The 26,157-nt window shown below is 42.9% G+C and overlaps 1 protein-coding gene across 2 annotated transcripts in view; it reads left to right on the top strand.

Annotated features, from left to right (window-relative positions):
* LOC146785443 (thiamine transporter 2-like) overlaps positions 1-26,157 on the top strand; it is a 263,941-nt gene that overhangs the window by 90,786 nt on the left and 146,998 nt on the right. For both annotated transcript variants that reach the window (XM_085634503.1, XM_085634504.1), the window contains exon 3: positions 17,804-17,996. In XM_085634503.1, coding sequence (XP_085490629.1) covers positions 17,804-17,996 — 193 coding nt within the window. The remainder of the gene's footprint in view (positions 1-17,803; positions 17,997-26,157) is intronic.

The following is a 26,157-nucleotide window of genomic DNA, read 5'->3' as shown; positions in this document are numbered from 1 at the left end:
GGATCTCATGTTTTGAGAAGAACACCAAGGGGATAAACCTAGCAATATGCGATGTCAAAAGTCTGCTAAGCAGTTTCATCCGAGAGCAGACTAACAAGGTGTTCGCCCAAGCCCACTTCCCAGCAGTTACACTGAATAACACCGAACATGACGGTGCAGAAATCAATTCGTACAGGAACCCAATATGGACGGACCTGAGGGAAATGTTCCCTGATCGCCCACATGTAGGAGGATTGATGGCAGAAAGTATGACCCTGGGGAGACCATAACTGATTTGCGAGACAGAATGAGGGAATGATAAGGACAACAGACAGGACAGCCATGGACCTATATGGGCCCCCATGTCGCATTCTTCTATTACATCCCCAACAAGCATTTACAATGCAATGGTCTCGGCATTGGTAAAGTTAGAGCTATTGGCATTGCTGTTGACATTATTTTTGTTTATGTTTTCGTTTTTAAAACATTTAACCCCTTCGCTGCTGCGGACATTCCGCTGCAGCGCTGGGGGGGGCAGGGGGGCAGCGCGGCGGGCCTGTGCTCATGACGGAGCCGCTCCGTCATGAGCCACAGTTGAGCTGTGCTCATGACGGAACGGTTCCGTCATGACTCCGCCCATTTGCGTTGTCGCCCCGCACAGGCGGGGAAACAGCGCCGCGCAGGCGGAGCGGCCGCCGACAGGATTGTCATGACGGAACCGTTCCGTCATGAGCACACGGCAACCGTGGCTCATGACGGAACGGTTCCGTCATGAGCAGGGAAGGGGTTAAAGAAACAGCATTGTCATGAGCAATGCCAATAGCTTGGAAATCCATGGCTATCCACCCCTCTTCTCCCCTGTTCTCCATTGGCTGGCCTCTTGAATGCTGGCCAGCCATTGGAGAAGAGGTGCCGTCACTCCGATCAGACCCCGTCCTGGACGCTGCGTTTCTCCGAGGCATTTCTGCTCTGCCTCGGAGAAAGGCAGTGGTGTGCCTTTTGCTCTGCCTTATCTAACCCCTCAGCGGTTGTCTCAGCCATTTGTTATACGTGTTCTACACTCATTTAGAAAATGTTCGAAATTAACACCGGAACACGCGCCCCCTCCAGGGAAAAGAGTGAAAGGGCGATGTTTTCCCGTTTGTCTGTTGCTCCACCATGGACTTTGGTTTTCTTGCTATATCAACTCTTCTTTCTATCAGTTTTAATCTTCTACAGTGATTTTTTGCGGACACAAACGGAAATATACAGCCCGACGCCAAAGCACCAAAACTCCCAATTGGTGATACGCGCCCGATCACAGGTAAATGCGGGAGAGAACGGGGTTGTTGAGCAGGGCCGGGCTGGCTTGCCCGGGCATCGGGCGTTTCCTGAAGCAAAAGTGCTTCCCAGTTAACCTCCCCATGACCCTCCAGCTGTTCCGACATAATTGCCAGGCCTACTTTGGGGTTCCAGTTCGGTCCTGTTGTTGAGTATCTGACCCACGGCTTTAAGTGGGATACAAAAAAATGGGTGGGGGTGGGGGGCGGTGTTGCGCGGGGTCTATACGACTTGTATTTTGCTGTCTCTTTTGTCATTGCATCCAGGCATAATGATACAGCAAGTAACATGATACCTACAACAAGTACCGACTATTGGCTTTGTCAATCGTTGTTAGTTGCACAAGATAAATTAGCAGTAACTGTGGCTTGTATAGAATATTGAAAAAGCATCCACTTGAAGCCCTAGTGACACCACGACAATGTTACTGCTCCTGAGTTTCAAAAAGAGACAACAATATAATCATGCAGTGGCTGAACTGAAAGATTAAGAAATATATCCCAAATTATATATAACAGTCGGTAGACGCATGCCTCTACAGTGTTCTCTTATATTTTGAAACCAGAATTGTTCAAGTTCGTATCCTTTCAAAGTTCCCTTTTCAAACAATCATTATCAACACCAAGTCTGGCCCTGGCACGGTAGTGCGTTTTTTGTTTAGTATTAATAAAATTTGACACTTCAGAGAGCAGTTTCAGCAGAGAGGACAAAGAAGGAATGGGCATGGAATCCAAATACAGAAACTGAAACTTCTCTATCAAGGGGAAACATCACTGCCAAAGTTCAGAGCTTGTGAAAAAGCGACCAGCGAAATCACTTGCTAGTTAATGTTGGGGGGGGGGGGGCTAAGCAAAAATTTCGGGGGGGGGGGCTGAATCTTTAAACAGTAGGCAGAGTGGCGCTGATTTCGGGGGTGGGGGGGCTGAATCTAGGCAGAGTGGAGCTGCGGGGGTTCTTACAAGGGGTGAACCAACAGCGAGGCCTCATTAACATGCAAATGGTCTTTTTAAAGACCTGTGAAGTGCTCAGGCGCGGTTTATTGTGTAGTAGAGTATTGAATAACTCACTGAGCCATATGGCTTGATTTAAGCAGTTTTAAAGCATCCGAGGGGAAGGGGTGCTGGAAACGAGCTTCTTGAGCACAAAGGTCAGTCTGTGCTGCATTTGTTGGTAATTGTGTTCTGTTTCCATTGTTAAGTAGAGGGTTGCACAGGCATTTCCAGTTGTAGGGTGACCCTTACAGACAGCGAGCAGGAGATGTGGGGGAGGGGAATTCCATCAGGTCCGAGACTCTGCACTCCTGTTTCAGCGCCTAGTAGACCCGCTGGCACTGCGTGTGTTTATTTTCAAGCCACTACAATATAACTGTCCTTGGAGCTAATGTCTGCCTCCTAACAAGAGCATTAGCCTTTCAGTGCACACGTCCAACCACTGTCCAGACTCCGGCCCATGCTCACCTCACCGACCACCACCCACAGTGACTCATCTCTAAACAGCCTGAGACGTAAACAAACATATATCAGCAGACCTCTTCCTGTCACCCACTAGCCAGGGACAGTAGGGGTCCGGGCGCCTAGATTCCGAAAGCGCCACGGAACTTCCAAGCTGTAGTAAGCGCTATTCACATGCACATAACTTAGGAATGTAGGGAGGGGGGGGGGCGGGGCAGACAAGGTAGAGCCAGACGAGAAGTGATAAGTGGAATATGTTGTGAGGTTTAATGCAATGCGTCAATTTACTCCATGTCAGGCTGTATATGGCAACAAAATGCTGCTTAAGTGGCTGCATACTGTATTGCAGGGTGTTGTGTTTGAATCCCAGAAACCTCTGGCGACCAGCGGCAACATGTGATCCTCGACGTTTATTTGTTTAATTCTAAATTTAGCTCCGGGTGACTATAGGGCTGATGCAGCGTTGAGGCTGTTTGTTGCTGGTGATAGCACGGGCATCCTTCTCAAGGCATCGAGATGTGATCAGACGTCATGGGAGAGAGGCGAGGAGGAGGGAGGGAGGCAGAGAGGCAGAGGCGGAGGGACTGGGGGAGAGAGGGCGCTGGGCATACCAATGCTGAGGGAGATCGGGTCCAGCGGAGACTGCAGAGGAAGAGGCTGAGGAGGGGGCGGCGGGGGAGACAGTGAAAGGGCGAGAGAAGAGGCAGAGCTGAAGCCTGCCGGTAAAAAAAACGCAAGAAAACACAAAATTCTGAACGGAAATTCATATCTTTACCGGACTTGTGAAAACTGTGCTGTACTATATCCTGAATCACACAGACGCCCTTTTTGAGCTAAGCTTGAACTGTTAGTCAATAGTTGCCATGAGAGTCTAGGAAACTGGATACATTCACTTTCTGTTGCAGCTGGGAGTCAAGTACCCACGTTAGCAGGGAGCATGCGCAGCTTACAGACTCAGCCGATTGTCCTTGCAACTTGGAATGTTAGAGTAGAGCAATTAAGTTCATATTTTAAAACTTTCTACCGAAAGAATGCCTGAAGTAGTAGCAATGCTCGCATGCCGAATGCCGTGAATGCTGGGCCAATGAATCAGCAATGCAAGGTTCGACAAATAAAAATAAAAGATTTCCGGTCTATGCATCTGATGCCCTTGTTAAGGGCTGACGCCCAGCATATAGGAGAAAGCGCCCCTGACACAGACCCTGTTAAGAACCACAGTGGGGCCCACGCAGCAACCCTTCCTGGTCTTGTCATCCCTTCTATCCCCCAGAGACCTTCTGCGGTCAATCTCAGCTGACCCCGGGCGTGACGAAGCCTCTCCTACTAAATGGACTGTGTAAAGTTAAAGCATATCAAACGGCCACATGACAGAGTTTAAGAGACGAGCGTATATCAAGCAGAGCTCGGAGCTGCCAGGAGGCAGATCAAAAACAAACACGGCAATATGTTATAGCAAAAGAAAACAAGGCAGAGCAAAAGGCACACCACCGCCTTTCTCCAAGGCACAGCGAAAATGCCTCGGAGAAAGGCAGCCTCATTTTCGGATCTGGGGGCGTGTTTTGCTGTTGTCTCCTCCCTGAGACTTCTCGCAAAAAACACGCCCCCCGATCCGAAAAAGACGGGGCTGCAACGGAGTGACTGGACCTCTTCTCCAGTGGCTGGCCAGCATTTACGAGGCCAGCCAATGGAGAACAGGAGCGAAGAGGGGCGGGTGCAAGCCCCTCTTCTCAATGACATTAAATCTCCGGACTTCCGGTCTGCCGACCGGATGGTCCCGAGACCTAAAAAGGGGCTGCCTACAGACATACAACTTGGATTGGACAGCATAGTGGGTTAAAAAACAAACTCTGACAGGAATACAGGCCCACATATTACATTGTTACAGAAACAAAGAAGAAAAGGACAGTGAAAAACAGGCGCAAGACAAGAGAGACACAGCCATATTGGTCCAACACAAATTGAAAAAGACTACCCTCGAGGGGGCCACATTGGCCTCAAACACACAAATGGCAGCTCATTAGGTCACTTCCCTCCAGAACAACAAAGGTAGCGTGTCTCCGGTTGGACAGCCGGCCCAAAGATCCTGGATAAGATGCAGCGGAAGGGAGAGGGGGTGCCGGGAAGGAGAGAGTCTACAAAAATCCATCCCAGTTCCCTGTGAGGTGTTCAAAAATAGGTTCACCAATGGATTCAGCCTCGCGATCAAGCTGATATGCACAAGGCCTTACACAACTGTCTAGTGGAACAAAAACGCTTAATCTCGGACACCGCCACATCAAAAACACATGGGGGCCAAAGGACAGCTCTCCAACTCCCTAAGCTACATGAAAATAGAAATAACCAAATCACATGAGAACCTAGGGAAAAGCCCAAGATACCAGCAAAAAGAAGCCCAAAGCTTGCTCAAAAAGAACCCTCTAGACAAAGGGCGTAATCAAGACACCCGAAGCCGTTATGGAGGGTCCCACTGCACGCTCCATGCAGGGACTGGGCAGGTATACATGTGCCCGCAGTTCACACTGTGATTGCCTACAACACCTAATTATGGCACACATCCTCTTTATACATCACTCCATGCACGTGTCAGTCAAAAGGCAAGCTCCGCATTCCCTCACTAGGGAAGGTAGGATATTAGAAGTCTAGTGACACCCATAAAACTTTAGGTAAAGAACAAAGACCACCCTCGGGCTCATGAAAACCACCCCTTAACAAAATGTATCCTATTCTATCATGATCAGGGGGACAAATCGATGACCTGTAAGCAAGAATTAAGGTGACCCATGAATCAACACCCATTGTCCTAAAAAAAAGTAGACACCCCGATTGGGGGACACCTTCCGGTGCCCCATTAAAATTTACATGTAAGAATGTAAAAGCACACACCTAAAAAAGAAAGGCACATGATTAATGATGATATGTAAGGATGCAATTGTTATCTGAACTTAACCAACAAACAACAGCTCTCATCCAATAAGTCTGCAATAGAGCCACCGAACCACCCTTACAGCGGCCCACCATCTTTGCAGCAATCACTTCCATAATCCTAACAAGACCCAAGTGTGCAAGTCATAAACCTTAAACCTTAAACCTTAAACCTTTATCACAAACTTTTCCACCAAACTCTTTGGAACCTTTCCAAAGTAATGAAATCCCCTAATTACTGGATGACTACAGACATGGTTCCTGGATCCATTCATTAGACTTATAATGCTTAATAAGTTATGTACTGTTGTACAATTGTCTACCCTCTGTTTACTGTGGGTGTAGCCAGATCCATATGTTGGCTAAGATCTGCCTAGTCAAATGGAGTTCAGCCCAAACTTTGCACCGCGTTTGCATAGGTACCGCTCCCATGTCACTTAGAATTACATTGAACCCAACACTAGCATTCCCCATACAATACACAGCGTACTCTTACACAACACATGGTATCAGCACATGACCGCCAAGGGTGCCCAGAAATCAGCCAGGTCATGCTACGTCTGTTCACTGATATCACACGCAGTAGGCACTGAGAGGCTTTACTTGTCCCAAGAGATAGCCCCCGAAAAAAAACAAATGCCTTCTTCACCTGTACCTCTGTAGGATTAGGGCCAAGATACAACCCAACAGAGTAGAACTCCATGAAGTAGTAGTGAAAGTGACACGTTACAAGACCAATCCGATGGCACTGTACCTCTTCACCAATCCTAGCGAGATTCAAACAGAGCTAGATAGGAGGTGCATGCGAGGCACTATAGGGGAGGATACTGTTTGGTCCTGAGACGTTCCAGAAAAGAGATTCTTGGAGGTAGCAAAGCCACCGCACAAGTGCACAAACATGTTCGCTCCCGCTTCTATCTGTTGTCCCAGGGTGGCCCTAAGCATGTCTTTAATAACAAATGGACACCGGACATGGAGTTCCAGTGTAGGGCCATCAACCTCAGTGATACAAAGGGAACTGAGTCTTGTAGGGAAGGGTTAAACACCAGTATAGATAACCCATTCCAGAAAATATGGGATCCCTAAATAGATAGGTACATGTGGTTGGAAGGGAAGGAGCAACCCCTAATTGTATGGAAATGTAAACTGTACACATCCCTACCCTGGTCATTCCTGGAGAAGATCTGTCAGAGTTGCACCAATATCCCCTATAGAAGAAATGAACTATGTTGCATCAGGCTCAAAAGAAAGAACTACAGATTCATTTGGCTGGGCTAAGTTCACGGACATACCGGAAGAATTCAGACTGTTTTCTGACCCACTATTCAATATGGGAGGGCCCATACCCTTCTTCACCGTGCAGACAAAAGCAAATGCATGCTGGTTGCAAATAACCAGATGGAAAATGATGAATACTACTGAGTTTGGCCTTAATGCAATGAACGAAGAACTAAGAGCCATCCGCCTCATGTGCCAAGGTCAGTGCGTTCTGTTACATGTTTAGCCGAGGCAATGACATGAACAATGGAACTCTTATTCTTGCCATCCAAGCACTGCATCATTTACAAGCTGACATGCGTAAGGTGCAGGACTGGTACATCAGTTGGTTTTCCTGGCTCCCCCGCTGGGTGACAGGACTGTCCATGTCATTACTGTCTATTCTCATTTTTGGACTGTTGTTGTGTGGCTTCCAACAAGTGGGGGATTCCAGCTGTAAAAAGGTAGTCCTTAATTTGGGTAGAATGCAAGTAACTAGGGAAGCAGTAATAGTTCAAACGGAATCACGATGAGCCCCTAATAATGTGAAAGTCATGAAGTATGGGGTAAATGATGTAGTTTAAAATTCAACTAGAGGGGGGAATATTAATATTGATTTCGATATATGCAATGATACATGTGTGCATAAAAACAAAATCGAATCACTATTGCAGCGGCGGCTGCCACAACACGAAGGTGGAAGGGTGGGGGACAGCTAGATGAATGGTCAGTTGAGGGGGTTGGGAATGGGGAAGGGAAAAAAATAATGTTTTAAAAAACTTACCTTTTGCCGCAGCCTACTGCGGCCACCTCAGAGCTCTTCCAGCTGTCTCTGGGAAGGCAAAGGCTGCTCAGCCAATCCTGGCACTGCTCTCCTGCAGCACCAGAGTTGGTTTGAGCAGCCTGCTCTGCTTCTCAGACACTGCTGTATAGCCTGCGACTTTTCTCCAACCTGGCTGTGAACACAGAAGGATTGGAGAAATAAAAGTCTGCATGTATGTTTGGCCGTCCTATGTTGGCTGGCTAAACATACATGTGCACTTCTACGTGCCCACTTCCTGCTTGTCATGGCCCAGTCACCTCGCCCTGCAAGCACGTCAGAGCCAGTCACTGAAAAATAAAATGATATTGTTTCTTTATCATTTTATTTTTCTGTGACTGACTCTGAAAAGTGGGGGGACGCTTCTCCACCATTATGGAGGAATGCTGCCACCGGGCAATGCCTTCCCATCTGCGGCAACTAGTAGACAGCAAGCTCCAGAACTGGAACGAAAGCTCCAGAACAAAGCTATTGGATGTGATCTGAAAGGCGTACAGTAGCTTTTGAAGCTGTAACTGAATGCTGGCTACCACAAGCTGGGGATACAACCGGATAGCCACTTTGGGATAGCCATCTAGGGCTGCACTTGTACCGGAAGCTGAAATTCAGAATATCATCGGCCACAAAGCTGTCCAAAATGCCACAAAGGGCCATTGTCCTAAACATAAGTGACAACATCCTGATTTTATCTATGAGTCTGGAAGAACACCATTGCCAAGGCTGGCAGAGTATGGCCTCCCGTTGCATCAGCAAAATGCTTATTTTTTGAGTTAATAGTGTAATTTTTCAAATATATCTTCTTGAAAAATATCATATGAGTTGATGTCCGTAAATCAAATGCCATTTAGAGAATGCTCCAATACCCTAAGAACCCATCGGAAGTACAGACTTTCCTTTGCATTGCCACCTATTGTGCGAGATTTCTCCTAAATCTGGCAACGTTGACTGAACCCCTTTGCATGCTCACAAAAGACAAGTCTGTCTAGAACTGGGACAGCAAGGTGAATGAAGCAGTCATGGAAGATGAGAATTCCCTGCTCCAGAATGCAACCTTGGAATGCTTCAACCCCCTCATATTACAGTCGGTTGTTGACATCACCCCCATTAGACTAGGGGCAGTACTGACACAGGAAGTGTCTCAAGGTGCGTGGGTCCTCATCACATTCTAGCAGGGCATTGAGTCACACAGATACAAGATATGCCTTGCAACTACAACTATACAACTTTATGGTCATCTACCAGCGCACAAAATCATGCCGACTATCTGTCATAGCATCCTCGCAAATAGAGCACAGAGGTGGCAGGGATGCCAAGTGAGCAGAGGCGTTCATCTGCAGCATCACCTAGGATACATGTACAAAGGCTATAACCCTTGAGGAAATCCCGGCAACAATGCCAGCAGAAATCTGCCCAAAAAAGGGGGTGCAGGTCCTATAGTATGGTCATTGTAAATGGTTCCTTGATGGGTCAAAAATGCATAACACTGGTGCTAGTAAATAGCTACTCCAAGTACCCAGTTGTCGAATTAAGCAAAGAACATTTTTTTCACAATGAAAGGCTCCTCTTTGAGGAGATCTTTGCCACATTTGACATCCCGGCGGAGTTAAAGACTGAAAATAGACCACCTTTTCAGGAATCTGAGTTCAAAGAATATCTTGAGAGGCTGGGAATTTGACATCGAAAAATTACACCACAGACGAAACATTTATGAGGACACCCAGCAAGTCCCTTCCAATCCATGTTGATGAAGGCGATGACCTTGAATGACTCTTTATTACTTTTTTAGAGCCATGAGACACATGCCCCATAGCAGCACACAGTGTGCTCCTATGACCCCAGTGTTCCAGCAACTAGTTCAAGGTAGCCTCCGTACCAAACCAACTTGGCATCCTACTCTCTTCGACAATGACCAAGTGCTATGGCGATTCAAGGGAACCAATGACCACGCCAGTTGGGCGCGATGAGCTGAGCTCCTGTCACTTCAGGTTTGAGACCTTTTTGTTACTCCAGACTGCCATCCTGGGTTGAAGTTTAGGGCGTGGTTTGAGAAGGAACCGTGGTGCATCTGAGAGGTTCAGGTAATTAAGGTAATGGCAGCCAGAGGTACCAAAAGTGTGACAAGGAATGCTTCATGGTTTCAACAGGTGACAAGTTCAGTTGACTCAGGCAAGAAGAGGCAAGTAGATGGGACAGAGGCCTGGGACATGGAAGTCATGCCTTCAAGGATGCCAAAATGCAGAGATAGCTCTGGCCAAGCCAGGCCCAGAGAGGAGTCATCTACCCTCGCCAGAAATCCTCCATGAACACAGGCCATGGTAGCCAGGGTGGACAGTCCGAGGACCTATCAAGGGGTAGCAACACAAATTAAAACCCAATGCACGTCCAGCTCTCGAAGACCATATGTGTGTTTGTGCCATCAGGCCCAGAGCTCCAGAGGCCAGTGTGTTCACCCTTTAATTTGGGAAGACCTGTAGGGTGCCACCTGGCCTTTCCGGTGATACATGTGATGCACATGACGTGCTGAGCCTGGTGTGTCCATGGCTATGAAATGAAAAGACATGGGGCCGATTCACAAAAGGAATCTGAGACAAAATCCTTACAATACAACTTTTGGTATTCACAAAGGGCATTTAGGAGTAGTAAAGTTAGGAATCTTGGGCCCGATTCACAAAAGAATTCTGAGACAAAATCCTAACTTTACGACTTTCGGTATTCACAAGGAGCATTTAGGAGTAGTAAACTTAGGAACCCTAACTTTACTACTTCTAAATGCCCTTTGTGAATACCGAAAGTTGTACAGTTAGGATTTTGTCTCAGATTACTTTTGTGAATCGGGCCCATGTACCACTTGTGGCCATTGCTCGTAACCTGCAACCCAAGTGTATTACTGGAAGGGCTTTGTCCGCTTTGGACCGGTGCTCACTCTGCCCCACCTCACAACACTCATCAGACCCTTCCAATATGTTGCCTTCCATCATTTGATTATGGAACTCCTAAACACAGATTTTAATGATCTGAGTACAACAAATGTTTCTAATAGAAACAGTTAAAAAGTAAAAAACAATGAATGCTGCAAGATAAAGGCACAACAAGTTCTGAATCTCTACAGAAGTTGTGTGCCCAACTAGGAATCGATCCTCAGATATTATTATTATTATTACTGGCCCAACCCCTGATTAATTTCTTGCAGCTGCTTTGTCTTCCTCAGCATGAAAAATAAATGTTTAAGCACATTGTAGCAATTATAATTTTCTGTAAAATGGCCTTGATCACACATCTACATGCTACAATCAAACAAATAGATGTAAATGTAAATAATATAAGATGTGTAAACAAATTCTTGCCTTGTGAACTACTCCAAGTCTTGGAATATCAGAGGTGTGTGTTGATTAAATGTTGTCTTTTGTTGCCCTTTAAATGTTTAATTTACCTAGAATTCATGTTTAAGTTACAGTTAATACCAGACTAGCTGTCAAGGATGGTGGTCAAACTCCTTGGAGGATGGGATTAGTTTTTGAAGACCCCAGCAGTGGATTGCGGCAGGACCAACACCAGTGGCCATGCTTGAACGCAGTGCAGCATGCATGCTAGAGTAGAAGACAGACACACCTAGTGGGGAAGGGGCTGTGTGTCCCTAGCCCTATGTATTCACAGTAACTTCTCCCACAGTAGCAGGCACAGTAACAGCACGTTTAAAACCATTAGATTGATCAAGGAGTGTATACTGGTGGTTGGCATGCATGGGCCTGCCCATGCGTATTTCTTCTTACCTGCTGTTGCTGTACACCCACTACACGCAGCATTGAATGTGCCTTATCGCAGGACTGGTATGAGCACCTGGTGGCAGAGTAATGGATGTTAATTCACTACAATGCCATGGGTAGTGGAAGTGACCTTACATGACCTTAGACCGGTGGATGACATCACATGATGTGACACCACATGATCATTGATCTTATGACTTCACAGGAAGTGCCATCACATGACCTTTGACTTGGTGTTAGTATGTTGAGCTACTGTGTGCTTGCCCGGTGCATTTGAATACATATTTGGCAAGATGTTAAAGGAGGTGAACTACAATGCCTGCACATGATATACTAACTCTTAAGTTGTACTTATTTGAGAGGAATGACTTCATTTTGCAGACACTGTACCACAAAAATTAACAATAAAAAAATAAGTCTCTTGCTGTGACGCTCAAATAGTGAACACTCAGTCCAAAATTAAGTTTGAATAGGAACAGCAATTCAATATTAGAGTAACTTACTCCAGAGACTAGACTGAGAGCCAAGCTTTGTGCCCACTTATGGAAATGCACAATGCAATACCCCACGTTCTTGGTAGATTCGCCAGATTTAAAAACTGCACTGCACTAAGAAACACGCATAATAGTCAATACTTTACAGTATGTTGAGTGCTTGATACATTTCGGTGATTAGTTATTTTAAACTGTGTAGCATAGTTTGTTTCATAACATCGCAAAATGCTGCAACGAAATGTCTAAATCCAAATGTATAATGCATCACATACTAGCTATCAAGTGACATTTATTTTGTTCCTGAGACCCTCCCCCAAAAAGTAATGCACTGCGGTTGATTAATACATTATACATGCATCAACATTTGAATGAGCACCATAATTGAAATATACAAGATGATGGATTTGCATAAAGCCCAATAAAAAAGTGCAAAATGGCGTGATCGGGTTCATGAGGAAGTGCAGGTGCCTAAAATGAGGTGCAGATCTAAACTAGACAGCATATGCCACCTAGCACTCATCAATAATGGGAAGCTGCAGGACACACTGTCCAGTTGTAAAGGGAATAATGCAACAGCCAAAGCACATAATAATGCGTTGTACAAACTATTAACTTTGCAATTCCCTAAATACATGAAGACACACGAGACACAAGCAACACCAGAGAGTGACTAACAAGGTAAGTGAAGGGGGTTGGGTGTAGGTAACAAAGAGGAGGAAATCCACCGACTGATATTGCATGTCATATACCCACAGGAAGCAGGGAAAGCAACAGGGGAAGCAAATGAGGATTCTGAGGGAGCAGTGTGTCACTTGGGGACGAAAACTCAGCATGGATTAGACCTCTGTGTTTGTCTTTTAAATTTACTCTTTGGTTTGAGCAGCAGTGCTCTGAGAACTTTCATATAAACGCGCTGTGCTTTGCTGATTTAAAACATGCATATTAAATACAGGAGGAACATCGCGAGGAAACCAGGGAGCTGCCACAGCTGCCCCTCCTGTTAAGGTTTTAACATAAGTGACACCATTCTCTTGCCTTAATCGTAAGCTGAAGCCCCCACGCTGCTGCACCTGCAACACTGATGCTCTTTGTCAGTCACCACTCTCAGGATCTGAAGCAGATTGTCTTCTCTGTCACACCTCAGACATACAGGCTATTAACAAAAGCATAGAAAGTGAAACTAACTCCTTCTGTGGATTGCATTTTCATTTTAAATGTACGCTGCCTGGAATGGCACTCTGGTACAGGTAGGTTACTATCTCATACCACTTCTTAATGGGCCCAGGCCATACAGTTCATAGTCTGGATCCAGTGCTGAAAGAGCTGACCAACAAGACCTGTTTTTCGAATCCTAGTAGTCGCTGCTGGAGTTCTGCTTTTTTTTGTTATTGTTTAAACTGCTTGAATACTGGTCCCTTCATGGGTGTATACATCCATTTGGCCCTCTTCTTGTTTTGGTTGATACAGAACTTCTGTCCCCTCCTCGTCAGGCCCCTCCACCTGAAAATGAGGCTTCTCAATAGGCTTATTATAGAGAGAAACAATCTCGGCTCTTAACAAGTTGTGTTTGGCCTATCGCCCTGGTTGGTTTGTAATGGAGGGGTCACAAGAGCAATGTCAGAGGTAGCAAAGGAAAAGAACAGGGTCGCAGTTGCGACCCCTGAATGATGTCCTTGAACTGTGTGCTATAACTTTGGGAAACATTTCTTCTTGCCTGCCTCATGGAAAGTTACAACTTAGGGCCCGATGATGAGTTTGGCAGTGGCACCACCAACCCCGTGGTTTCCTCCCATCTGGTAGGCTGTTTTTGGCATTCTCACGGCGATAGGAACACAAAATACTGTTCCTGCACCACATGGACTAAAAAGTCCATGCCATGCAGGAACTGGTGTGCATGCACACAGGGAAGTACCCTGGTGGAGAGGAAATTCCTAATATGCTGGGAGGACCGCCGCAGTCCTGCCAGCATATGGATGACTCTACACCACAGCAGCACCACCAGGGAATGGCAGTTCCCTGGTGGCTGCGGCGGGCTGTGGGGATCCCACCACACATCTCATAATAGGGCAGTGGGGAGACCCCCACCGCCGTGCCACCGCAGTGCCACCGCAAGTCTGGCAATCCATGGACCAGACTCGTAATCAGGGCCTAAAAACTTCATGAGGTGAATAGGTAATGTTATGGTGGAGGCAAGCTGTTGCGACCTCAGCTTATTAGCTGAGCTGTCATTGTCGCCGGCATCTTTAAACATGTGCCTTTGTTGCTCCTGACATTAAGGTACAGAAATACCTGCCTGTGGTGTGTGTCGCATCCTATGCACCTGTCATGAGGTATCTTAAACTGCACTCTGAGAGAATGCGCAGTCAGGAAGACAAGGCCAGACGTCCTCATTTCCCTCTTATACTTATGATTATTAAAGTTATCTTTTTAACTGCAACTCAGCACATTGGCTGGATTTATTAAAACAACCAACTTGACTCTATACTAGCAATGAGGAGGCTGTGGACCCAATGTGTGTCTGATGCACATGCCACTGCTCAGAGTGTCCCTCTACTGCGCATAACTCTTGGATCACACTCTTGTTGGAGGAGGAGAAGATAGCAACCAAGTCAAAGGTAGTGCCTCTGTGTTTCTATTCCGCCAACCGACTTGGGTCCCAGATGCATCAAATGAAAAACATATTCGTGGATATACAGTGGAACTTTGGGCATTAAAAATGAGATGTGACTTATGTGTCTCTTAATGCATTGCGTTGGCCAAGCCACAAAAGACATAATTTTTCAGTTTGAAGAAGGTGATGAAAAACTGAAGACCTGTTTTATGTTTTGCTTCCTCTGCAACAAGAAAGTTGAAAAAGATAAATATAATTTTCACTCTACTATACAATAACACAGAAGAGATTGGTATTTATTTTGTTACACGTTTTAAAGAACAAATTCAGAAATGTGAATTTGAGAAATACAATTGTGAAAAAGTTTCAGGTGTGTGTCATGGGTAGACAGAAGCTCTACTCTGAAGTCCTCAAATTTATATATCACATCAAAGAAAGGTCTGACAGTCAATCTGCGAAGCACACATGTTGCTATTGTGGATATTGCACTCTGGTGCCTGCCAAGCTGCCAAACGTAAATGTCACAGATTAACCAAATAGGTCACTCTCAGAATGTCTGCAAAAGTCATAGTACAGAAAATCCTACACCTGCATCATATTTATCTCCAAAGGCCTCAAAGTCTCATTTTGAAAAAGCTAAGCCTACATCAAGGTCTAGTCAACAGTCAAAAAAGTACCCAAACTAATTGTGAATGTACTTCAGCTCAAAGCTAGAGAAAGCCTAACACCACTCATGGCCACTCACAGGTACTGCAACACCGTCCTAAAGAAAATAATGGGTAGTAGAGACTTAAGATGAAACCCCATAGTAAATGATGTTAACATAAATGAATGTATTTAAACTTTAAAACAATATATAGAAAACTACTGAATGTTACACAAGTATAACCTATAATAAATAATATTTTATTTTGAAATAATTTAACGGTCATTAAAAATCCAAAAATAACTACGCAACTAATGTTTTTAAAAATGGTTTAGGTTAAAATAATGTAATTTACACATAACTTTTAGTAACTCATAATGCATAAAAAAATGAAAACATTTTACCTTAAGTGGGTGTTTCTTTTAAATAAATCATAAAAATTAATAGTTTTAAATTGGTTTAATATACTTAAATGAATTACATTTTAAATGTAAAATGTAATTTTTAGTGATGTAGCATTTCTTAAAAATGAATATGTGTTTAAAATACATATATTTTATCATAGGGAGATCCATGCCCCAACTGCAGTGGTTTCTTCCATGTGTGCAGAACATCAAATACAGTTGTAAATGTGTTACTGGTAGTAACATTACGGTCTTATATGAGGTTTTTGCTTACTCCATACATGTTTCCTGGGATAGGGATATGTAAGTCTACACTGAATAGCCAAAAGCAGTGAAGTTATTCAAAGTGTAAGTGTAAATTTACATGTGCAGTTTTATCATATGTAAGTTTACCTTTGTGAATAGGCAGCAACATTTTCAAAAGAAGAAAGCTTCTTAAACTCAATTTGTCAAATTGTGTTCGGATGGATTCTAATCAATCAAATCACATGGAAATCTGTGTTATTCTTGGTGTGAAAGAAGAAGTTCACCTGGATATGATACGTGCCATGAGTAGTGCAAAGGGGTTATAGTAGTTTCTCTATTAAGCATAACAGGCACATTTGGGAACTTTTTAGGTTTTGCACTAGAACAAAATGTTCTTACCTACTAAAGTTTTTCATTGACCTTATTGTCCTTTTTCTTTAAAATAAGGTTGGTGGGTCTGCTTGGTTGGTAACTTGAAAGTACACTAAACTGAAGTTGCTTTAAGTACTAATATCATTTTCATTTTTTAGAGATGGTATTCTTCTGGCAAATGGCTTTGTAAATGTGGAAGTATATGTTTGATTTGATCTTTGTAGATAATGATAGCCAATTCAGGCCCTAGTTTATCAATTTATCAGTTTAATCAATTCTCTGTCTTCAGGGAAATGTGTTGATACATAAGAGCCTAAGATCATAGTGTATGGGATAATATGATCACATTTACTTCTGGTAGTTTGTCCTCAGAATGAAATACTGCCTTGATTTGGTGCTTTATGACAGCAGGGCACCTGCAAAGAGAGCGTTCCTGGAGTCCATTCTGGAGGCAATTAGATATTGAAGTGCTGTATTGAAATATTCTAAACTTAGATACTTTATTGGCTTTGGAGAGAGTGAAGTTAGAAATCAAAGTAAAGTTAGAAATTTGCAGACATTGCCACCCTGTTGATACGTAGCATGCAAGTAAGTGTAGGATCTAGGGAAACATCAAGAGGCACATGAAGGTGGAACACCTTTGGATTTCAGTAGATCCAATATTAAAAGTAAAAATGTACTCCCATGAAAGGTTGTGGAGGAGAATTTCCTTTAATGCAGTTTTATGCTTTCTCTCAAACCATGTACATGGAGAAAATATATCCTCATGAAATGTGGATATTTTTAGGTTCATTTGTTTGTCATCCATGTATTGCTATATGAATGTGTTTGTATCCCCTAGTATTGTGCCCTGAAGTACACCACAAGGTATTGCAATTCTTCCTAAGAAATATTTCCAAATCTAAATCTCTTGATATCTGGTGCTATAGTAGAAAAACCTGGTCAGAAACATTTCAAAAAAGGTCAAATAACACTCTATGACCAACTGGATTGAAAGCGACAGAGAACAATACATAACCAGGTGTTTCCCTTGTCCAATGCACCAAATTGCAACTATAAACTGTGTAATCTAAGAAACCGTAATATAACATAACACTTGTAGATGTACCAGATGATGTCATGCAAATGTTTCTTCATGCTCTGCTTTTATACATTCATCTCATCTAAATGCAGTGCGATTCAAACGATCCTTTAAAGTGTATGATGTTAGCTTGGTTTACAACACTATAATAATGCATATGTATAAATAATGCTGCTGTTGCTATTTTGTTTTGTATATGAGACTATAATGATTGATAAAAATGATCAAACGTACATTTTTTTAACAGATAATGTATGAAATGATTGGTAATATCGAATAAGTATGTTTTTATGCTGCTTCAATTTAGATATTGTCTAGATTATAAATTTAGTTTGCAATAAAATTGAATTAAATTAAATAGAAACTATCACTTATGTATGGTTTGTGGCCGCACAGTATTTATCTCAGCGTTTCTGATGTTTTTGTTACTTTTCAGGAGCCCTTGCCACCTTTACAGTTGGCTATGTAAAACTTGACTGGAGTATCTGGGGTGAACTTGCTTTAAGCTTGTTTTCAGCAGTCAGTAGTGGAGCTCTGTACTTAATGGATTTCACCAGTAATATCTGGGCATCCTATGCTGGTTATGTCATCTTCAAATCTTCACACATGCTTCTCATCACCATAGCAATGTAAGTGTTTCTTAATTATTACAATGTTTGAAGTTTAAAAGTAGTTGCATTCACTTGCAGGATTGTGTATGAGTTTTTAGAGATTAATATATAATTTGTCATTGGGATATGCCATTTTTGGAAAATAAGAATACATGGGAGTGGACATGACTTGGGACTACCGTTGAGGTTGTCTGGACACTGAAAAGGGATACCACCAGTCATTAAAATTAGGCTTTTCTGCATGCCCTAAACAGTGCAAACTATGTGACGAATATATACATCATTCAGCATGCTTGAGTGGGCATCAAAGGACACTTTATTACTACATAATCACAGTTTAGAAATCCTCATTCCTTTTGCAAATTGTATAAACCAGAACATTTTCTGGTGAGATGCCACCTGTCACAACCTAGAGCACCACCAGAGAAAGAAGGCTCAATAGTTTTTTTGATGATGTGGTTAATTAGGTAGAAGAGTAGATAAAAACAGCTGTACTTGATGAAGAAAGTTTTGGAGAAGGGGCATCAATATATCTGATAGGAGTTTGTTCATGTACCATTGGACTTAACTGTCATGAGTTTTTTTCTGTGAAACTGGAGCTATGTGGACATTTGCAGAGATCCTAATTAGACTAATTGTGATTAAAGTTGAAGTGACTCACAAGGTTTGCATGATGCAGTAACGCACCCTGGAAGTTCCCATGCAGATTCCCTTTTTCATCTTTATAGTAACTAGGAAATATTCAGAGTTGCACTATAATACTTTTGAGGTCTCAACTGATAGGCAATAAATATCCTATCCAGAAGACAGACTTGACATTTTAGGCTATACTTTGAGGAATATGTATTACTTGCTGTAGCTTTGTCACCAAGCTTAAATCAGAGTTGTGGGAAATATATTCACGTTGTTATTATGTTGTAAGAGAAATATACAATCAACGTAATACTTAGATGCAGGTATAAGGATCCTAGGGACATATTCACAAGGAAATGGTAAAGCGTGGTGTTAAGCTAACATTGCTAACGCCACACTACACCATTCTGAAAACACAGGGATGTGCCATATTCTCAAGAATCTCGGTGCAACCCTGCGGTTCCCCTAATGCTGGCACTAAATCTAGCTGCCTAGCGCCAACGCAGGCACACTTGCACCATAGTTCAAGGGTGTCTGTGTTGGGAGGAATGATTGTTTATGTGCAGGAAGGTGTCTCTTCCTGCACATAAACAAACCAGAATCAGGAATTGTAACTTCTTTGTGTTGCATTGTGCAGCACCCATAGAAGTTGCAAATCGACTTTTTGTAAATTATTGTTTATGTGCAGGAAGGGACACCTTACTGCAAATGAACAATTATTCATGGCAATTTCTTGTTGCTATGTGTGATGCACAATGAAGCACACATAGAAACAGAAAAAAGGAGGAGAAATTAAGCATTTCTCCTCGTTTCGCCATGTTAAGACTAGGTTTCCCTGGTCTTAATTTTGGCATTGCCTCCTATTTACGCCACCCTTGTAAATAACGGGCAGCATTAAAAGCAATGGGTGTTGGGGCGGAATGCCCACCATGAAAGGAGGCCTTATTTACAAGGTGGCATTAAGCCACTTAACGTGGCTTAAGGCCACATGGTAAATAATGCGAAGGGTTTACCGCCACAGGAACATCATAAAAAGTGATGTTCCTGTGGTGATAAGAGCTTGTAAATATACCCCCCAGTTTGCTCAGTGTATATCGCTTATCAACATGACTACACGCTATTTCCAGGACTGTATGTCAGTTTAGTTTGCTTGTACACATATACAGTACCGGAGTAGTTAATCTCTGCTCACTCACACAGTCAAAAAACACATATGCAATCAATGTTTTTGGGTCTGGAATAAAATAAAATCGTCATCTCAACAGGGCTTTTTTGCAGTTATCATGTGCATTCTAGTGGGACCTCTTGGGATGAATCAGGAAATAATTTTGGGGGCTTCACATGTCTTTCCCAGTGGCCTGCAATTGCATAAAGTCTTGTACTGTGGACCCCCAGTTGCAATAGCAATTTTGGCCTTCATGACTGCCTTACTTTTCTTTTGCTTGATCTTTTGCTTTCCTGATATGGGTGCCTTGGTCATCCATGCCAATTTAAGTTTATGGACCATTTCTACTTAAATTAAAAGCTTAAGCTGGTCCAGTAAAAACAACTCCAAGCATGATAATGGTGAAGTTTTTAGCGATTTAATATCTTTCTCAAGACACCTCCCAGTTCATAGGGTAGGTTTGGCTTTACTCCCGAAAGGCAGAAGGTAAATGTATTTTTTGCAGCAATTTCATCATATTGTCTCAACTTGCCCATTTAAAAGGCACACACAGCAGTATTGCTTCGGTTGTCTAGTCATCTAACCAAGATGTTGAAATTAATTCTGTCAAATACTGCTCAAGGATCAAGTAGCTCATTAGAACAGACATTCTTGTCATCAGTTGATTGTGAGACCTTACTTTGTCCCATTCTCTGTCCCTTTACTCTGTTCCTTTGCAACATCTTTAATTTGCTTGAAGAGATTAATGGTCTCAATATGGTTAACTTTGATCACAAGTTATTTTTTTAAATAATTTTGTACACCAGTGTGCTAGTAAAATCCACACAAGCCAAACAAAGCAGTTATAGGCCATCTATGAATGCACAAGTGTTAATACTCAAATTTTCCTATTAAGCTTAGCACCCAAGAAAGGCCCAACTGCTCACAAGCCTTGTACTGTTATGAGCATTGGCTGCTGCGGGCGTTACTCGCTTGGGTGATTTATATGCGGGGAGATGCTTTAAAACACTATCCGAGGTGCAGAACGGTACAGAGCGTGATTTTATGTTTACTTTCACATACGTCCGGGTCCGTCAGGTGGTTCGTGCTGCGTATCCGGATTACCCTGCTGAGCCCACTGCTCTGCGGGCATTGCAGGTGCTGCTGACTGGGGAGAGCCGCAAAAAGCTAATTACGCGGCTCTATAATGCCTCCTTGCGTGAACGCGATCTAGACGAGCATCCCTCTTATGAGCGTTGGCGGTTGGTGCTGGGCAATCCTCTTACACCGGAGATCTGGAAAACGTGTTGTCAACTTACAGGCCGCCTCACTGCTAATTGTAATCTCCGTATTATACATTTTAAGTTTCTTCACCAGGTGTATTACTCCCCCCTTCAATTATATAGATATGGTCTCCGAGATACTGCTAATTGTGTGCAGTGTGGGGCGGCGGATGCAGACTTTAATCATGTTGCCTGGGAATGTGCGAGGGTTTATGCGTTCTGGATTGGGGGGGTGGCTACCACCCCAACCTGTGTGTTGCTCTCCTGAGGTTTGCTTGCTAGGCTATGTTAAGCGCCTTAAGCCCTGCAATAGACGAATAGATGCAGTATCCACTCTTCTTGCTAAAAGGGTGGCGGCGCAGTGTTGGAGTGCGACACCGGCGCCTACTATAAAGAAGTGGCTCCGCGATCTGGTGTATTGTAGGAACCAACTACAGATCTATGAGGAAGAACTACCTGAGGCCTCGCGTCCTAAGGATTTTTGGGACCCCTTGACAGACTATCTGATGTCTCACCCAGATCTGCTGTAAGTTTTTTCTTGCACTGGGGCTGTTTTCTTTTAGGCTCCAATGACTCTTCAGCTCGTGGAAGGTATGGAGAGGTTTGACTACTCAGCGGTCACTCATGGATTCTGGCTGGGCCTGGAGCGGGACATCATGCTTGCCTCTGGACTACCCGGAGGGAACAAAAGTTTTTTTATGCATCTGGATCTTGGCATTAGGTGGTATGGATGGTTGACTAGTGGTCCGACATGCCTTGTAATTTTATTTTTCCGTCTGCCTGGGGGGAGGGCTCTGGGTGGGTGGGAAGTTGCGGATTTGAAGACAGAATCCTGTAATGTTTTTCATATTTGTCTGTCTATATTGGTTTAAAATCAATAAAAGACATTTTTAAAAAAAAAAGCCTTGTACTGTTAAAGAAAAATTTCAATAGGGAGCGCTACCAAAATAATCACTGGGGCATTTGATAAATATCCATATTGAGAATTAAAAGACAGTTCAATCATAACAAAGTCCATCCAGATGGGTCAAGAAATTCTTCGATTTGTCCATAAACAAACAAGAAGATTTTTTTTGCTACTATAATCCACTATAATTACTCTTCCAGTACTAAATCGGATGTGGCACTTTGAGGGATTCACTCTGCAATCTTTCTGCAATTCTTTACAAAGCGAAGAGATGCAGTTTAGAGATCATGTTTTAGTTTCCAGGCAGCAAAATATGCATTTTGGCTAGGAGTTAGGAAGTCAACTTAGCTCACTTTGATAAAATAACCTTTCAATCTTTCCCTTTGTTCAGCAGGGAAGTCAAGTGAGGTGCAAAAAAAGGTATAACATTTTTGGCACTGTTCTAGGGATGAAGATACATTACTTTGGGTTAACAACTTTACATATCTTTCCGATTTCGAGATTTTCTGTGATCATATAGATGTTCATTTAAGAGCATCAATAGTTACACACCCACAGAGGTGTTCCATGATGTCTTCATACTGCTTCCAGCACAGCACAAATCTCTTTTAGATTGTGCATGTGCTCAGAGTCTACATGCAAAGAGAGTTATGGTATTTACTGCCCTACCATGAGGTTATAGGAGTCTAATCATTGGTATAAGCTGTATAATAGTCAGACTCCTTTTTTTCCTGGCAGGTTGTCTACTGACACTCTCTGTAAAAAGTCTTCTGTCCTCCAAAACTTTGCGCCTTCAATTGTCCCTGAGTGTGTGTTTTGTGGTTGTCTTTATGGGACATATTCAATGTGCGCCATCAATTGTGTACTGCATGTTGCTCAGAAGATTGGAGTGCAGATTTTCCTCTTTCTCCCATATTTGCTTCCATTACCAAGCTGTGACAGGGCCCTTGGGAATAATATAGGAGCTCACTCTTCCTTAAAACTGCGCATCGTGAGACACAGGTGGTCTTATTCAAAATGACAAAAAGCATGGATGAACTTAAGGGGAGCTTGAAGGATATGGAAAATCGTCAACTCTTCTGCAAACAACAGTACAACAAACCCAGGGACAGTTTAAAGAGCATGAGATAATGCATAAGAGTATTGCACAAAGGATGGAGTATATGGATAATCGTGTGTGCTGTAATAACTTGCACGTATTGGGTATATCTGAAGGCCAGGAGAGTGATGACATGAGGTGACATATAGTCCATCTATTGACGGAAGAATTCCCACAACTCAATGATTGGGACATTGACAGTCAAGTGCAGTGGGCACATCGATTCCTCTTTCGAAAAGCCCACTAAGGGGAGAGCCTCGCTAAATCGTGGGCGCAATTCTGAATTATGTGGGCAATTACATTTTCAGTCAAATGATTTATCAGCATGCAAGCCACGGTAGCACTGTAAGATAAGGTGAGGTAGAACTCCTTGTATGTTCAGACTTCTGTCATGAGAAAGATTGACCTCAGATAGAAGCTTTGAGAACTGATATACACCTTTGTTTATATGAGGGCTTCCGCTTTTCTTATAGACTCTGCTAATCACTGGCTCTTGTATCAGGGGCAAACTTTATTTTGTCAGGAGCGGGTGAAAGCTCAAGATTTTTGTAAGGCCTGGGGGAGCGACAAACTACAATGCGATAATGGCAGCTCCAGACGTTTTGAGATAATCTGTATTATTTCTTAATTTGGTTTAACTCTTGTGCTTCCACTATCTGAAATATTTTTGGCTGAGGCAATGGGATTGCTGGTAATGGCAACTGATGTATGATACATGGTTTGAGATATGATGTTGTTTTTCTGGGCATTCTTTTTTCTTGTTTCTCTTTGAATTCTTGGGGTTCATTGTATCTTTCTTTTTCGTCTTTTTCTCTAATTTGCATTTGCAGACTTTGGTCTTATTAGGCAGTGGTGTGGGTTTTGGGGAAGATTTGGGGATGGTCTATCGTGCCGCAACTACCCAAAGTCACTGCATGTTGTGTTGGCTAAGGGTGGAAGGTGGATAAATAAATCCTTATTTCCTTCAGGAAAGTCGGATAGGGTTGGGTTGTTGGGGGTTCTCCTGCTGGGGGAAAGTGGGTTGATGGTCAGCAGAGAGAGGGTTTTTCGGGGAGATTTCTTTTCACTGTGTTAGGTTTCACACAAGATTCGCAAGCATCAGAAATGGGAAAGTATCAAATGCTGTTGGTGAAATTTTGGCCATATATAGTGATTCGATTTTTTGTAATAGCTGAGAATAGTAGCTTAGGAAGCCAACGTATTCATATTCTCAGTTAGAACGTGAATGGTTTAAAAGCAGCCACAGCCACAGCCACTAAGCTTAGATATGTTATGGAAGAGCTAATCTTGGGAAAGCCACTGCTTGTATGTCTACAGGAGACCCATTTAAGATAGCAGGAAGCTAAGAAACTAGAGAGTCTGGGATATATGATATTTGCTGTTTCTGGCGGCAAAGAGTCGCTGAAGAATGTGGCACTATTAGCATGTAGAAGTGAATGGTCAGCGACTAAAGCCAGTATAGACAAAGGCGGCTGCTGGCTTATCGCTCACATTGTTAAAGCTAATTTACAGGTTACTATATGTGGGCTCCAAATATGAACGCTCTTTCTTAGACTGTAGCCAATGGTTGTACCCGCTTATAAACTGTAGGGACTGATGCAGCACAATGGGGTAAATTTACATAGCCTCCCTATGTCACAGATTCGTAATCACAACAACTCATCCATACATTCATTCATTGGGGGGGCCCATAACACCAACACACACTCATCTCATTCGAATCCGTACATAGGAGAAAAAGCGCTGGACATGTGGGTACCTTATTACCTGTCAGGATTAATTTTCTTTACTTTATATACATTTTATACACATACACCTACAGAATCCTGACTTTAACATCAAGGCACTCCACCACTTGGTCGATGGACCAATTAGTTGGACTGGTTGATGGTGAATTAGAACCAGCTAAACTCAATTAAAGCCTAGGAAACATGTGATTATTTTCTGTAATCAATAAAAGAACCTCAAACTCATTTCTTATTAATTCAATTTTGTTCATCTAATAATAATTTTCTCTGCATTAGCATTTAAGCACTACGGGTCATAGTATAATTCAGTTTTATTTTCAAAGAGAAATCGTATTTTTAGCAAATAAGCATACATTTTGAAAGCACATTTAATTAGTTATCAACTAGCAAAGGTCTGCGACTTTCTGAATAAACGGGGAGTGGTCCGCATTCTCTGGTACAATATCCGGGATGAGCTGTCCAGCCCCAGCAAAGATCAAACCGTCAGATGAAATAACTTCCCGAAAATCAAAGAAACACAAGGCAAACCACGGAAATCTTCACCTGCTCAATGCAGATCCAACGCCATGAAATATCAGCCCAATGTCCACCCCCCTTTGGCGGATGAGAACCTTATATACCCTTTTTCCCTATTACTTCATGCTAACGTGCAACAATTTAGGGGTAGAGAAATGTTCTGATTGGACAGTTCGGGGTTATCTGAGAGTATTTCTAAAGTTTCCCAGGGTAAACTGGTTCTCTATGAGACTTGGCATAGGAAGGCGCAATTTGTATAATTTCCTTTTCTCCTGAGCGAAAGTTGCAAATGCAACATTTAGAATAAGAAGACATTTCTCCACAGGTTCTGTATTATCCCTTCTGGTGTTCTCACAGCATCGTCAGTTGGCAGACAAACACGTTCATCCTTGACAAGGAACACGGTGTCACAGATATGACGTCATTTGAAGATCTCCATAGCCATCCGATTCTGCGCAGAAACCATTGTGCTCACATGGTGGCGTTTGCGGTAGAGACTCCATCTTGGGTACTGTGGCCTAGTAGGCCCGAATGCCAACTTAAGCAAAAATATACATAACAGTAATTAGAATATGGAAATGAAGATGCTAATGTTTAAACCCACACTAATACCATTATATATTAGTATTTTCCTAGCTGTAGCAACATTTAAAGCGATAATACTTACCATTTTGTAATCTTGAAAGCACAAACAATCACAAAGCAATATAAATCATGCAATTTTCTATTTCACCATAATCTAAAGTTTGTTTGCGTACCATAATTAATTAATTAATTATTCTGCCATGCAATTACCATTTTAGTCTTACGTGTATCTCGTGTTTATCAAGGTGTAAAAGTTGATTAGTA

The sequence above is a fragment of the Triturus cristatus genome, chromosome 11 (assembly GCF_964204655.1).
Source record: "Triturus cristatus chromosome 11, aTriCri1.1, whole genome shotgun sequence".
Classification (NCBI taxonomy): domain Eukaryota; kingdom Metazoa; phylum Chordata; class Amphibia; order Caudata; family Salamandridae; genus Triturus; species Triturus cristatus.
Note: the sequence above shows the minus strand (reverse complement) of the source record. Positions and strands in the feature narration are given on the sequence as shown.